The 14609-nt window shown below is 37.1% G+C and overlaps 1 protein-coding gene across 2 annotated transcripts in view; it reads left to right on the plus strand.

Moving 5' to 3' along the window:
- The window catches only part of XRN2 (5'-3' exoribonuclease 2), an 86077-nt gene that overhangs the window by 57467 nt on the left and 14001 nt on the right, over positions 1-14609 (plus strand). For both annotated transcript variants that reach the window (XM_025876978.2, XM_073878466.1), the window contains exons 25-27: positions 6266-6334; positions 6432-6563; positions 7552-7679. In XM_025876978.2, coding sequence (XP_025732763.1) covers positions 6266-6334; positions 6432-6563; positions 7552-7679 — 329 coding nt within the window. The remainder of the gene's footprint in view (positions 1-6265; positions 6335-6431; positions 6564-7551; positions 7680-14609) is intronic.

Below are 14609 nucleotides of genomic sequence, written 5' to 3' on the forward strand. Positions count from 1 at the left end.
TATGATAGGGGTTATTGAAGTGTTTAAGTTCCTAGAAGGAAAAATACAGGCAGGTGTGACCTAGGAGATCTTTTTTTTCCTCCCAATTCTGATTCCATAAATCAGTCAACATATTAGTCGCTTAACTTTGAATAGAACAGAGCTATCTCCCGTATTTTTCCTCATCCCACTCTTCACCATTGTAATTTGCTTAGACGTAGTATCTTTAGACTAATTCTTTGTTAACTTTAAATGTAGGGGTGCCTGGGTGGCTCAGTCGGTTAAGTGTCTGCCTTTGGCTCAGGTCATGATTCCAGGTGGGCTCCCTGCTCAGCAGGGAGTCTCCTTCTCTCTCTCCCTCTACTCCTCTCCCTGCTTGTGCTCTTCCCTGCCCTCAAATAAATAAATAAAATCTTTAAGAAAAAAACATTTTAAATATATAAAACCTCATACGATTTTAAAATTAAAGAAAAGTTATCCTCCCACTGCAGCAGCACAATGTTCTATTCATCTGGAGGAGTAGACACACACACACACACACACACACACACACACACACACACACACACACCTTTGTTTTACCTCAGACTCAGTGTTCCAGACCTCTTTGTCCAGTGCTCCTCACCAGTTCTCCTTGTTGATCTCCCCTTTGTGTCCCTGACCATCCTGTTGCCCAGACTTAGATTCTGCTCCCTTACACTATATGCTTTGGCTTCTCATTCTACCTTAATCCCTATATATACACCACTGTTCTGGATTTTCTTTTTCCCAGTTGTTTTTTATATCTGGCTCTTCCCAGTGAGCGTGTATTTTGTAGTGTTTTTTTTTTTTTCCCCTTCATTTTGTAGTTTCTTCTCCTGAATTACTGTAATGATCTCCCAGCTAATTTATTTGATTCTACCTTCCCACTAAATCTACTAGCATACACTGTGAGGCTTATCTTTGTTAAACACTACTGCTCCTCAGAAATCTTTGCTCTGTAGTGTCAGTGGAATTACACTTCTTTGCTTTTTCAAGGCCTGTCATGGTTTGGCAGAGCCATATCTCTGTGCCTGAATCCCCACAGTTCCTCAAGGACACCTACCTCTTCCTTCAACCCAGGCTCTTCCCATGAGTATCCCATTGACCTCTGTGCCTTCCTTCCATTGTTTGGAATGTTCGTTCCTTTGTAGCCTATCTTTCATAGCTTTTTTTCTCTTCTGAAATGTAATCTGGAATTTATATAATCTTAGATGTTATTTTTATCAGTAGCATTGTTAAATTTTTTTGGGTGTTTTGTTTGTTTGTTTTTCCTCATAACACCTGGCATAGTTCTAAACCTGGGTAAAAGCCCAGGTGTTCATAGTGTCAAAGCCCAGTGTTTGCCAGCATCTTCCAGGAGCCCTTATTCCTTCAAAGGAGTGTTTCTCAGACTTTCTGTGAATCAGGCAAGGGGTAGAATGTTTTTTCTCTTCAAGGAGCTTTTTTAAACGTAACCGTTAACTGTAGTATCTGTAAGACTTGTGGTTGGCAAGCAGATAACTTGAAATCAGAAGCCTAGAAGAAGAGGAATACATACAGTCAGTCACAGACTTGATGGTGAAAGCTCTTGGGAGGGTTTAATTTCCACTGCTGGGTTAACTTCTTCTGATAGAATGTCAGAAAAGACATCTTAAGTCCTATAAACTCTTAAAGTGCTTTAAAATGTCAAGTATATGAATCACGAAGTTTTTCTTACAAGAACAGTTTGCATTGGTATGCTGATTTAGCATTAATTAAGGAATGTATCAGGGAAAGGTAGAGTAAAAATATGTAACTTGATATTTGGAGTTTTCTGATATCTTTGTGAAGTGTGCTAGCACTCAAACAGTAATAGTACTTAAAATAGCATTTCTAAGGATAATTCTTACAGTAAATTGAGTTGGAAAGGGATGTTATACATTCCATTCCTTTTCTGTTGAGACTTTGCTATAGTATTTTCTTGTTACTAATGGTGTCTAAAGTGCTACTTGTAATACAAATAAAAACACTGCTCAGTTTTATTTTCAACCACGCTTAGGTTTACAGTTTTTATATTTTGTCCTTAGGGTGTTTGTGATGACAGGTGATTAAAATAATAGGGAAGTTCCCTACCAACGGACGGGTCCATTGTGCTACTCCTGGGTGGGCTGGTAGATAGAAGCCCAGGCTGGGTAAGTCAGCCCTGTGCCACCTGGAAGAAGTGGTGGAAAATGCTTGTGTTTACAGAGTTAGATGAAGCAGTATACATCTAAGCATAGTTCTCTTACCTCAGAGGGGCCACCTGTTGAATCTATAAGCTATTCTGTTAACTCATTTCCTCCCTGAAGGTGCTTCTGTCTTTTTCTTTAAAGATTTTTAAAATTTATTTGACAGAGACACAGCGAGAGAAGGAACACATACAGGGGAAGTGGGAGAGGGAGAAGCAGGCTTCCCGCTGAGCAGGGAGCCTGATGCGGGGCTCCATCCCAGGACTCTGGGATCATGACCTGAGCCAAAGTTATACGCTTAATAACTGAGCCACCCAGGTGCCCCTGAAGGTGCTTCTGTCTTATCTAAGTGTTACTGCTTTCCCTCCCCTGACGTGCTCCACAGTAAGCTCTTTTGTTTCTGGTGGTAGAAATTTGCCAAAGAATAATCTGTTTTTCTTCTTTATTATTTCTAGTTTTATTATAATAACATTATTTCTGTTATTTTAGTTTCTCTGTTTATAAGAACATAAGCCTGAAGAAAATGAAGGAACTTTGAAAGCTTGGATCTCAGAAAAGTTCCCCTTTGGGACTAATGAGCTCCTGCCTGGTTTATGTATTTCAGTTTTTGGAGAGGTTTGTTTAAGTTGTGGCTGGTGTTTCACGTTAGAAAAGTATAGTTGAGTTGTGCTTTTCTTTTGTTCTTTATTTTCTAAAAATATAATAGTTCTTAGTATATATTTTTGGGAACAAATTACTAAAAAAAACCTCTCAACCAGTGAAAGCTTAACTCATTTTAGGAGAGAATAAGTCTTCAAATTGTTCTCAAAGATCCAAGGGAAAAGAATGCTTTAATCTTGGAGATCAAAAATAGTATCACTTGTCTGTTCAGTAGGGACCTCCAAGCTTATTTTTAGATGCTCTTTTTTTGTCTCCTAATGGTTTGTTCCCTAAGAAGTATATAGATCATTCTGTGGAGTTTAGTTCTGAGGGTAAGTAGAGGAGATTTTGGAGATTTTTTTCCTATTATCTTGGAAATTTTTTCCCTTTTAGAACATGAGCATGAATGATGGAATTTTTAAAGTTTTATTGAGGAACAATTGACAGTAAACTGCACATATTTCATAAATAAATGGGTTTGTTTTCTCAAACACTGGTTTCAGCTGTTTTAGTATGTCTCTTATAACCATTGTCCTTCTGGAGAGATTATCCCCGTGAACCTGGGGTTACCTCTTCTGCCTGGGAACTAATTACCTTGGCTGTTTCCTTCATTTAGTTTCCATCTTTCTGTACATGACGTGCAGATTTTCATCTCAAGCCCTATCGGAATGTGGTCTTCATTCCAGTTCCAGCCCTGCCATTTCTTTTGCCTGCCCAGCATTCCCACCTCCAGCACATATTGAAGGCCCTTACCTAGACTGTGTCGATGATCTTCTTTTGGTTCTCTCCCTCTGCTCTCTTACACACTGCTGCCAGGAGGTTCTTTTTGAGTTGCATTCTTGATCTCATTTACTCCCTCACTGACTGACTACCTGAAGTGATTTCATGTTGTGGTCAGAACAGTCCCTCAATGACATTAACCCAGTTTGGTCAGTCTGTGTTCCTGCTCACTTCTTTTCATAAACTTGCTCACTCTAATCTAGCTCTTCTCAACTGAGGTCCCACTTGGGAGTTAAGGCTTGAGAACTTGGGGTACCTGGGTAGCTCGGTTGAGCAACCAACTCTTGATCTCGGCTCAGATCTTGATTTCAGGGTCGTAAGTTCAGCTCCTATATTGGGCTCCATACCCAAACTCCATGCCCAGCTCCACTTAAATTAAAAAAAAAAAAAGGCCCTGGGTGCCTGGGTGGCTCAGTCGATTTGAGTGTCTGCCTTCGGCTCAGGTCAGGATCCTGGAGTCCCAGGATCGGTTCCTGCATCGGGCTCCCTGCTCCACAAGGAGTCTGCTTCTCCCTCTGTGACCCTTCCTCCTCCTGTGCTCTCTCTCCCTCTCAAATAAATAAAATCTTTAAATAAATAAATAAATACAAATTTTTTAAAAAGGCCTGAGAACTTCATTCATTGCATGTAACCAGTTGGGTTTGTGTCCTGCTCCTTTAGAATGGGACTAGTTTTGTGTCTTTCTTAGGAGAATTGAGGATGCAATCACTCAGATCATTTGTATAAGGCTTACTTCTCTCCCAGATCCCCATTGAGAAGGCTACTCCAATTAAACTGAGCTATTCTTTGATTCTAGAACCCCTTTCCATGTCTTGGTTACATTTATTTCCTCTCCCATTCTGTAACCACTTTATATCATGGCCTCTTGGATGATGGTTTCTTTGGTCCCAGGTGAAAGAATCCTCTTCCCTCTCCCCCATACACACATACTTTTATCCCACGTTCACAGAGACATGTGTGGAAGGTATGTACACACACATGCTTTGACTCAGCATCTTTTCTGGTCTATTGTTGTCTTTTCCTCTTTCTTATGAAAATGTTATTAAATATTTCCCATTTCCTTTATCAGAAGGGGAGGCAAGCTTAATACCTGGCCAGTATTTGTAACCCCACGCCCACCTGAGACTGTTTATGCCCTGGGAACTCTTAAAGTTTGTTTGGTAAACTGCTGAAAAGCCCTGCTAACATAAAGATAACTGTTTTTGAGACAAACTGCTGAAGAGCCCTGCTAACACAAAGATAACTGTTTTTGAGACATTCTCCTTGCAAGTCTTGCTTTATTACTGATTTTCTCTCTTTGTATCTGAAGGCCCTAATGAACCCCTATACTTAACTACCATTTTCTCTGTCACCCTCTTAAACCTGTGACACTGCCCTAAGCCACTTTGCCCAGTAGAGAACATTTGAGATAAAGACGGTTGCCAGTGAAGAGTGAGTTGTAAGAGGAATGGATTCAGTAAATGAAGTATTGTTCAGCTGCTCTTGAAATCATTTTTATTATAAATGAAGTTATTTTTGTGTGCTTAAAATATACAGTTAAATCCCAGTGCAACGAAAATAGGCCCTAATAATTTAAAGTGGCAGTATTTGAAGAGAAAAAAGTTAGCTATCTAAGATGTCAACCACTTCAATAAAACTGTTTTCAGTTGTAATCATGGAGGAATTTTAGAAATTAAAAAAGCACAAAGAAGGAAAGGAGACAGTTATACAAAGAATATCACTGATAACTTTTTGATGAATATATGTCTAGTCTGTTGTATATGTATTTTCCCCATGTCAGTAGGTATTCTATTACTATATTTTTTGAAATGTCAATTGAGGATTCCATTTTTAGGGAGAACCGTAGTTTCTTTAACCAGTCCACTATTAGTCATACACTTAGGTTTTAGTTTTTCAGCATGAATACAAATGTCGTGAGCATCCTTAGGTATAAACTTGGTACAGATCCAGAGTCCTAGAAAGAGGCATTGCTATATCAAAAGGAAAACTTAAATATTTACCAGCCTTTGGGACACACAAAGCCCACCAGAAAGGAAGCTTGATCCAGCTTATACTCAACAGTCTGAGTGTACAGACTTATAAAATAAGCCTTCTGTATAGTTTTCAAATTGTGACTGTTCCTGATACAAGAGAAACATTAAGAGAGGGCTCCAACTGGGAAATTTAATGTTTTTTTCCCCATAGATTATTTGTGTTCACTTTCTGATTTTGCAAGTGTTTCTAGTAGTGTTTGCATCTTTTCTTTCTTGCAACAAGAACTAACTTTCCCTAAGATGCTGGAGGGTAAGTGCCCCATACGAAACAAAATGAAAGGTGGTTTTTTTTGTTGTTGTTGTTGTTGCTTTTGTAAACCTTTTCCACCTGTCTCCAGTATCCTGTTGGAATTTCTTGAGATTTGAAGCAGTGTCTGTTTCTTCACTCTGATCACCCACAGTTAGTTAGAGCATGGCTTTTCCCACAGAGAAAATTACATGAAGGCTGTGTACTAGGAATTAGCAGCAGTTTGGTGAAAAAGATATTTAGCTATTTGGTGAAATTTTTGGAGAAGACTTTTGGAATTTTAGTTACTCTTTTTAAACATGAAATGTACCTCAGTTTACATAATAGTTGAGCCAAGGTAACATAATAAAGTCATTAAATTGTATGTTGCTCTCTTCTAGTATTAATTTTAAAGACCCACAGTTTGCTGAAGACTACATTTTTAAAGCTGTAATGCTTCCAGGAGCAAGGTAACAATAATGCGGCTATAAAATATGAACTATCTAGTTTTATTTTGTATGAACAATGTTTATCCCAGTACTGAATATTGTATTTTCAAATGGTCAGAAAACCAGCACCAGTACTGAAACCTAGTGACTGGGAAAAGTCCAGCAATGGACGGCAGTGGAAGCCCCAGCTTGGCTTTAATCGGGACCGGCGGCCTGTCCACCTGGATCAGGCTGCATTCAGGACTTTGGGGTGAGTGGTAGGTTGCTGTCCTTTGTATGTTTTGCTTTTTCTGAATCATTCATAAGGATTAAGTCAGTATTTATGCTACAGATATTTAAGAGACCATTAAATGAAACTATTTGGCAAATATTTTAATGACTTTGATACTCTTATGCTCTTCATTTTTAAAATTCACTTCTGTTTCTTTGCATTATGCTTTATGTGCTGTTTGAGAATTCTGTTATTTTCTCTTAAAAGGTTCTCCTATCTTTCTGACAGATCTTTCAAAGGAATAAAACATTCTCTTTACCTTCCAGAAAGTTTTAGCTGAATTAATGTATGGCAGAATCTGTTTAAAGTGTTAATCAGTACATTACAATATATGATACATAATACATAGCAAGTACAAAATACAATATATGATCAGTACATGAAGATAACTCTTAACTTTGATCCATATTCCTACTTCTTGGAATTTATCTTGAGAAAATAATTTTAGAGGAGCATAAAGTTATTTGCCTAAATTTGTAGTGCATTGTTATCAATAATAGTAGTACTAAATGAGAGGAATGGTTTGGTTTAATAAAATAAGAGACATCACATTGTAAAGTACTCTATAGGTATATACATACTATAATTATGAAGACTATGAAAAATATAGGGAAATGTTTGATAGAATTGAAAACGGCAAGGTATAGAACAGAAGTATAGTGATAGCAACAGCATGAATCGTTGAGGGCAAAACTGAAATATGATACAAAAAAAAGTAGACTCTTTACATGATGTAATTAATTACTACTTAAGTAATTATTAATCTTGATGTGGCAACGAATATACGCTATCACCCTTACCATTGGTACTGTTTTGAACTTTGTTAATCATAAATCTTTTAAGTTTGTATTATCTTAATCAGATCTAGTAGTAAAGAGACAACTACTAGCATTTATTTAATTTATATCAGCTGTGATGTGATGGGTCTGTCTATAATTTTTTTCTGGTTGGTGGGGTCTTTTTATAGCCATGTTATGCCAAGAGGCTCAGGGGCTGGCATTTACGGCAACGCTGCACCACCACCTGCAACTTATCAGGGGAACTTATACAGGCCACTGTTGAGAGGACAAGCCCAGATTCCAAAACTTATGTCAAGTAAGTTTTTACAAATTGATTATTTGACATGCTAAATTAAATATTACAACAAAGGTTGGTTTCTAATCTCATTGCTAAAAAGATATATTTTATCAGGGCAGAAATAGTGGACTTAAAAACATAATTTAGAAGAATTGTAAGAGAATGTAAAGTCTTTCAGATACTTTTACCTTGGCTGTATATAGTTAATTGAATAATATGAATTGGATTTCTTATTTTCATCTATAAATCTGCTACAGTGAACATATGTAGAAGGAGGTGTGTGGAGTGAATTGCTGTTTATTCCATTAATACAAGTATTGGGGCAGTTAAATCAGGTGCAGTAGATGCAGAATTGCAACCTCTTAATCAATTGAAAGACAACAGTATCCCTTTCATGATGCACATTGTAGCTCAGGACTACTTAAGATAAAGCCAGGCATTGCTTTAGGGAGGAATGCTCCTTTAATTCTGTGGTTCTGTGAAAATCTTGGCCTTTCCCTGACCCCTTGTAACCTGTTTGTGGATAGAAGTTGTTCAGAAATGTTACCCATTGAAAATAATTACATGGCATTTGGATTACAATGGAAAAGGAGAAGAAAGAGTTAAATGTTAGACTTTTCATAGATTTTGTATTCATTTTAAATTGTGTCCCCATTTTGTTATTTTTTTGAGTTCTATGGCTGTGTTCAAGTCATGTCCCGGGTTCTCAAAACCATCTTCTTCATAAAGCCTTTGCTTCTCCATTCCTGGTTATCTGGTTGCTACCCAACCAAACCAGGACAGCATGGCGGGTGGGGGAGACACAACACATGACTGTCGCAAGATGCTAAACATATGTTAAATCTAAGTGTTATTTTATTAAGTTTCTTTCTGATTGTTGGAAATATTTCATGCAAATTAACAAAAACAGAAGGGGCCTTTCTGAGAAATCTTTTTAAACCAAAGTTATAGTTGTCAAAAAAAAAATACCAGATTAATGTGAAGATTGTTGGGAAGTATTTACCCTATGTGCCTACCACTGTTTTCATGCTAATAAGTTACAAACCCATTTTTTTTTTTTTTTTTTTTAACCTGAAGCCCACCAAATTTTCTTGGTACAATACCCAGGAAGAAATGTGTTCTGAAAGTCTCATTCTCTTTCAGAGCCCTCTCTTTTCACTGTATTCTGTCTGTCTGTCTCAGTTTCTCTCTTTCTCTCTTTGGCTTTATGACATTGAATGGAGCATTATTAAGACTCCATGAGAACTATGGAGTTCAGCGGTTTTATTCTATTTAGTGAAACACAGAAAGGGTCACAGAGTTTAATGGGCCAGAGTTTAATGGGGATCGGCTTGGTGCAGTAGTTTACTTAGCTGCTTTACCCCCAATATTTAGCAAATAACATTTCTGAGTATTTCCATATATAATATCAAGCCATGCCACGTACAGCAAAATCTAATCACTTTGAAAGAGCTACCTGTGCCCTGACATTTTACTAGTAAATGGTGAAAGAATATCCAGTTTATTGATAAAGCCAGCTGTTTATTGACACATTCCTTATCAGTTCCTTTTTTATGGCTCTTCACCATGTACTTCTATCCATAATGGTATCATAGCTTCCAAATAGGAAGAAAAAAATTGAGATGCAGAATGCTAGAACCAAGTATAATCTCTATGCCTTAAGTTAGCTGGTATTTCTCAAGATGATGGTTATGAGGCATTTCTGAGGTTGTTGCATTGAGTAAACTTGGAGAAATTTGGAAAGAGGTTTGAGCAGGAAAGGTGAAAGCATGTGTTCCACATTACATAGCTTCTTTCCATTTCATGTTTCCTAAGGCCCAGTCACTGGGCCTGCTGCCACCATTATCTATCCAGATTTTCACCCAGACAGCTACCTAAAACCATTTAAAAACCTCTTTTCCCCCACTTAAATTGATTTATTTTATTTTTTTTTAGTTCTTTTTTTAAAATTTTTTATTGTTATGTTAATCACCATATATTACATCATTAGTTTTTGATGCAGTGTTCCATGATTCATTGTTTGTTCATAACACCCAGTGCTCCATGCAGAACGTGCCCTCCTCAATACCCATCACCAGGCTAACCCATCCCCCTACCCCCCTCCCCTCTAGAACCCTCAGTTTGTTTTTCAGAGTCCATCATCTCTCATGGTTCGTCTCCCCCTCTGACATACTCTTTTCTTCCTCTCCTGTTATCTTCTTCTTTTTCTTTTTTCTTAAAATATGTTGCGTTATTTGTTTCAGAAGTACAGATCTGTGATTCAACAGTCTTGCACAATTCACAGCGCTCACCGTAGCACATACCCTCCCCAATGTCTATCACCCAACCACCCCATCCCTCTCACCCCCAACCACTCCAGTAACACTCAGTTTGTTTCCTGAGATTAAGAATTCCTCATATCAGTGAGGTCATGTGATACATGTCTTTCTCTGATTGACTTTATATCAAAAGTATATGACAGTATGAGTTTGATGTGCTTGTTGTATTTTTTCAAATATACATAAAAATAAATACATAACCATGAAGATAAAAGGCTTGTCCACAGTCCCCAGAAACTGATCTTATGTACCACCTGTGGTTATGCGTACCACTCTTTGGGAAGTATTCCCTAGATTTTCTAGGGAATCATAGACCCATATGAGAATCTGTAAAAACCATGGACTGCCGGGGCGCCTGGGTGGCTCAGTTGGTTGGGCGACTGCCTTCGGCTCAGGTCATGATCCTGGAGTGCCGGGATCGAGTCCCACATCGGACTCCCTGCTCGGCGGGGAGTCTGCTTCTCCCTCTGACCCTCTTCCCTCTCATGCTCTCTATCTCTCATTCTCTCTCTCTCTCAAATAAATAAATAAAATCTTTAAAAAAAAAAAACAAAAAAAAACCATGGACTGCCTTCATAGAAAATCACTCACTCATTGTGGCATTCATGTGAATCCAAGTGCTTCATTCTCAGGTCCCCTTCCATCCTCAGGGTCCATCTCCAACAGTAAGAGTAAGAAGGAAGTCAGGAAGGTCTTTTATTTATCAAGGTCACACCAGAGGTAAAGAATTTCATGTCTTTCATGGCCTGTAATTTTATAGTTCTTAGTTTGTCTTCTTTATAAACAGTCAACTCTTAATCAGCATCTGTGCATTTTATTTCAAATAGTGGGGTCACCTCTCCCTTTTTATTACCTTGAGTAACTCATTTGCCATTGTTACAGGTCTTATGAGTGACTTTAATTAGAATCTATTCCAGTCAGAGTCTCTATTTTAATTACGTCATTAAAAAATAGGAAATACGTTTTGTAAAGTAGGGATTGACTTATAGCAAGAAGTAAGTGTCCTTCTCTGGATGGTGACTTGTAAACATTGAGCCACCTGAGCATTAGTGCTGGGACTTTCAAAGGGAATGGGAATGGTAGGAATGAAAAAGTTTATGGGAACAAATCAGCAAGAATATGCTATCCAAATTGAGCCTACAGAAGGGAATTTGGGATACTCTGGGTTCAGGAAAAAAAAAAGAGTTTGAAATATATGGCAAAAAGTCAGGTGGTATTAAGCTTAGAATAACTGGTACAAAATTCTGGGAGCATAAATGGGAACCAATTATGAGGTTGGGAAGGCTGATGATTTTTTTTCCTCCATATTTTTAGTGACATTTTAAATGGATTTTAACCATAATACATGTTAATTAAATAAAACATGGCAGATAATAAAACATAAACACCCATAATCCCACTGTCCTGCAATAAAGCAGTAGTAGCATTACAAGGCTAGGGTCATGTTCATGTTCAGCTTTTGTGAATAGAAGTGCCAGACACATTTTCCAAGTTACATTCAGTTTATACCAATTTACATTCCTTTAGCAGAGCAGGGAAGGTCCAGTTGCTCCACATCCTCACCAACACTTGGTATTGTCAGTCTTTACACTTGTAGCCATTCTACTGGATGGGTAGTGGTCTCCTGCTGACATTTAATTAGCATTTTCTTGATGCTCTAGTTGAGCTTTATTTTTTTTGTGATGTGCCTGTTTGAGCCTAGTGTCTATTTTTCTACTGAGTTGTCTCCGTTCTTTTGTTTTCTTAGGGGTTCTATAAAATAATTCTGGTTATGAGATTTTTTTTTTAATTGGAAGTACCTTTTTCCTTTCCTTTTCCCACTTGCTAGCTTGCATTTCACTTTAATTGGTGCCATGTGAGGAACAGAGGTTTATGCTGACATTTGGGGACTGGGTAAAGATGTGGGAATTCTTTGTGCTCTTCTTGTAGCTTTTCTGTAAGGCTTGAAATCCTCACAATAAAAAATTGAGGACAAAAATATTCATCAATATTTGATGTGTGTTGATTTTTTAAAGATTTTATTTGAGAGAGAGTGAATGAGAGAGAGAGCACAAGAGGGGGGAGGGTCAGAGGGAGAAGCAGACTCCCTGCTGAGCAGGAAGCCCGAAACAGGACTTGATCCCAGGACTCCAGGATTATGACTTGAGCCAAAGGCAGTTGCTTAACCACCTGAGTTTGGTGTCCCTGTGTTGATGTTTTTAGTAATATTTTAAATATCATTTTCCAGTTGCTTGCTTGTATGTAGAAATAGATTTTTGCATATTGACTTTGTATCTAACGACCTACTAAATTCATGTGTTCTGAATTTTTTACCTACGCAATCATGTCATCTGCAAGTGATGACAGTTTGTTTATTGACTTTCTAACTCTAATGCCCTTTGGTCTTTTTGTTTTATTGCACTGACTAGGACCTCTAATGTAATTGGTTAGAAGGGGTGATGGTGGACATCCTTGTTTCATTCCTAGTCTTAAGGAGAAAACTTGTAATATTTTACCCATTAAATAAGATGTTTGCTGTAGTTTTTTTCTTTTAGATAAGAAATACTGAGGAAGTTTCCTTCTGTTTCTTGTTTCTGGTGGGTATTAAATTTTATCAAATGCTTTTCCTCTGTCTGTTGAGATGGGAATAGGGTTTTGTTTTTCTTTCTTTCTGTTAGGTGATTAAACCAACCTGGCATTATTGGAATAAGCCTAATTCAGTGTGATAATAGCATTCCTTTTTATATGCCACTACCTTCTGTGGGTCAGTATATGGTAGGGTATTTTTCATCTGTGTACTATGAGAGATTAGCTTATGACTCTGATTTCTTTGTACATTCTGGCCTCATAAAACAAGTTAGAAATTGTTTCCTACATTTCTGTTCTCCCTAGGGGTTACTATAAGATCATTGTTATATCTTAATCCCATAGAATTCAGTGGTAAAGCTGTAAAGCCATATGGGCCTAGCAGTTTCTTCATGAGGTTTTTAGTTATAGATTCAAATTAAGTAGATATAGGTTATTCTGATGTTTTGTTACTTGTCTTGGTTTTGCTAATTTCCCTTTTTTTGTAGGAATTTGTTCATTTATTCTGAAATTTCACATTCATTGCCAGAATTCTCTTAATATCATGATATGTTCTTAATGTCTTTTTAATGACTGTAAAACTTTAAAAATTAATTTATGGTATTGGTAATGTATAGTATTGCTTCTTGATTATTGTTGCTAGGGCCCATTTAATTTTATATTTTATTATCATTTTTTAATTCTTATTTATTTTTTTAAAATAATCTCTACCCCCAACTTATGGGCTCAAACTCATGACCCCAAGATCAAGAATTGTAAGCTCTGGGCACCTGCGTGGCTGAGTTTGTTAAGCGTCTATCTTAGGCTCAGGTCATGATCCCAGGGTCCTGGATCGAGTTCTGCATTGGGCTTCCTGCTCAGTGGGGAGTCTGCTTCTCCCTCTACCCCTCCCAGCTGCTCGTGATCTCTTTCTGTCTCTCACGCTCTCTCTCTCTAATAAATAAAATCTTAAAAAAAAGAATCATAAGCTCTATTGACTGAGCCAGCCAGGCATCTCTTAATTTTATTACTTTAGGTGTTTTTTTTCTTTTTTCACTGAACTAACAGTTGAATTTTTTTTTTTGGTCATCATACGTTTTCTGTTTTTTGATTTCTGCTTTTGTCTTCATTATTCCCTTCTAATTTCTTTGGGATTAAATTGCTATCCTTTTTCTAATTTTTTGAGGTAGAGACTTAGATCATTTGTTTCAGTCTTATCTAATATATGCACTTGAGTGCTCTATCAATTTCCCTCTGATCACTTTAGTTTTATGTCATAGTCATCTTATTTTCAGTTCATAATTTTTGAATTCCATTTTGTTTTCTAATATACACATGGATTATGTAGAAGTAGCTTGCTTAATTTTTAAGCATGTATGCTTTTCCTAATAATCTTTTAAAATAGATTTCTTTCTTAATTTAACTGAAGCTAAATTTCTGCAAATTGTATTGCTGTATCAAAAGGTATGCTGAATTTCTAGACTTCTGGTGAATATCACCACATTAACCTCCAGATAAGAGTATACCAATTTACACTTCCTATAGCAGCAGATGAGAATTTCTAATATCTCCACTCCCACCAATACCAGGTATTATCATTTTTTGAAAGTTCTTGCTTATTTGATAATGAATAATATATCTTTGTTTTAAAGTATACTTTTTAAAACTGCTGCTTCAGTCATACTTTTTACTAACCAGTTTTTCCTTAATAAATTGCCTGTTCTTGCCCCTTGCTAATTTATTAATTTAATTAATAATTATTATAAATAAAAAGATTTTTTATTTATAAGAGCTCTTTAAGAGAACTTTCTGAGTAGAAGAGTGCACAGTTACATCTCCTTTCTAGAACCACAACTCTGTTGGTTTTGGAAAAGACTTGGTGGTGGTTCTAGTTAAGGAAAATGAAGGTCTGAACTGATCTGTGGCAAAGTGGATTCAAAGTGGAAAAGATAGGAGAGGGGGAACTGAAGGACTGGGTAATTGAATATGTTACATGAGGGAGAGAAGATGAGGCTCGTGTGTGTAGTGTGGAAACCTGGGTGACTAATGAGAATTGGAAACCCAGGAGGGTGAAGGAATATGGAAG

The sequence above is a fragment of the Callorhinus ursinus genome, unplaced genomic scaffold, assembly GCF_003265705.2.
Source record: "Callorhinus ursinus isolate GAN/ISIS: 27379988/994484 unplaced genomic scaffold, GSC_fseal_2.0 scaffold29, whole genome shotgun sequence".
NCBI lineage: Eukaryota > Metazoa > Chordata > Mammalia > Carnivora > Otariidae > Callorhinus > Callorhinus ursinus.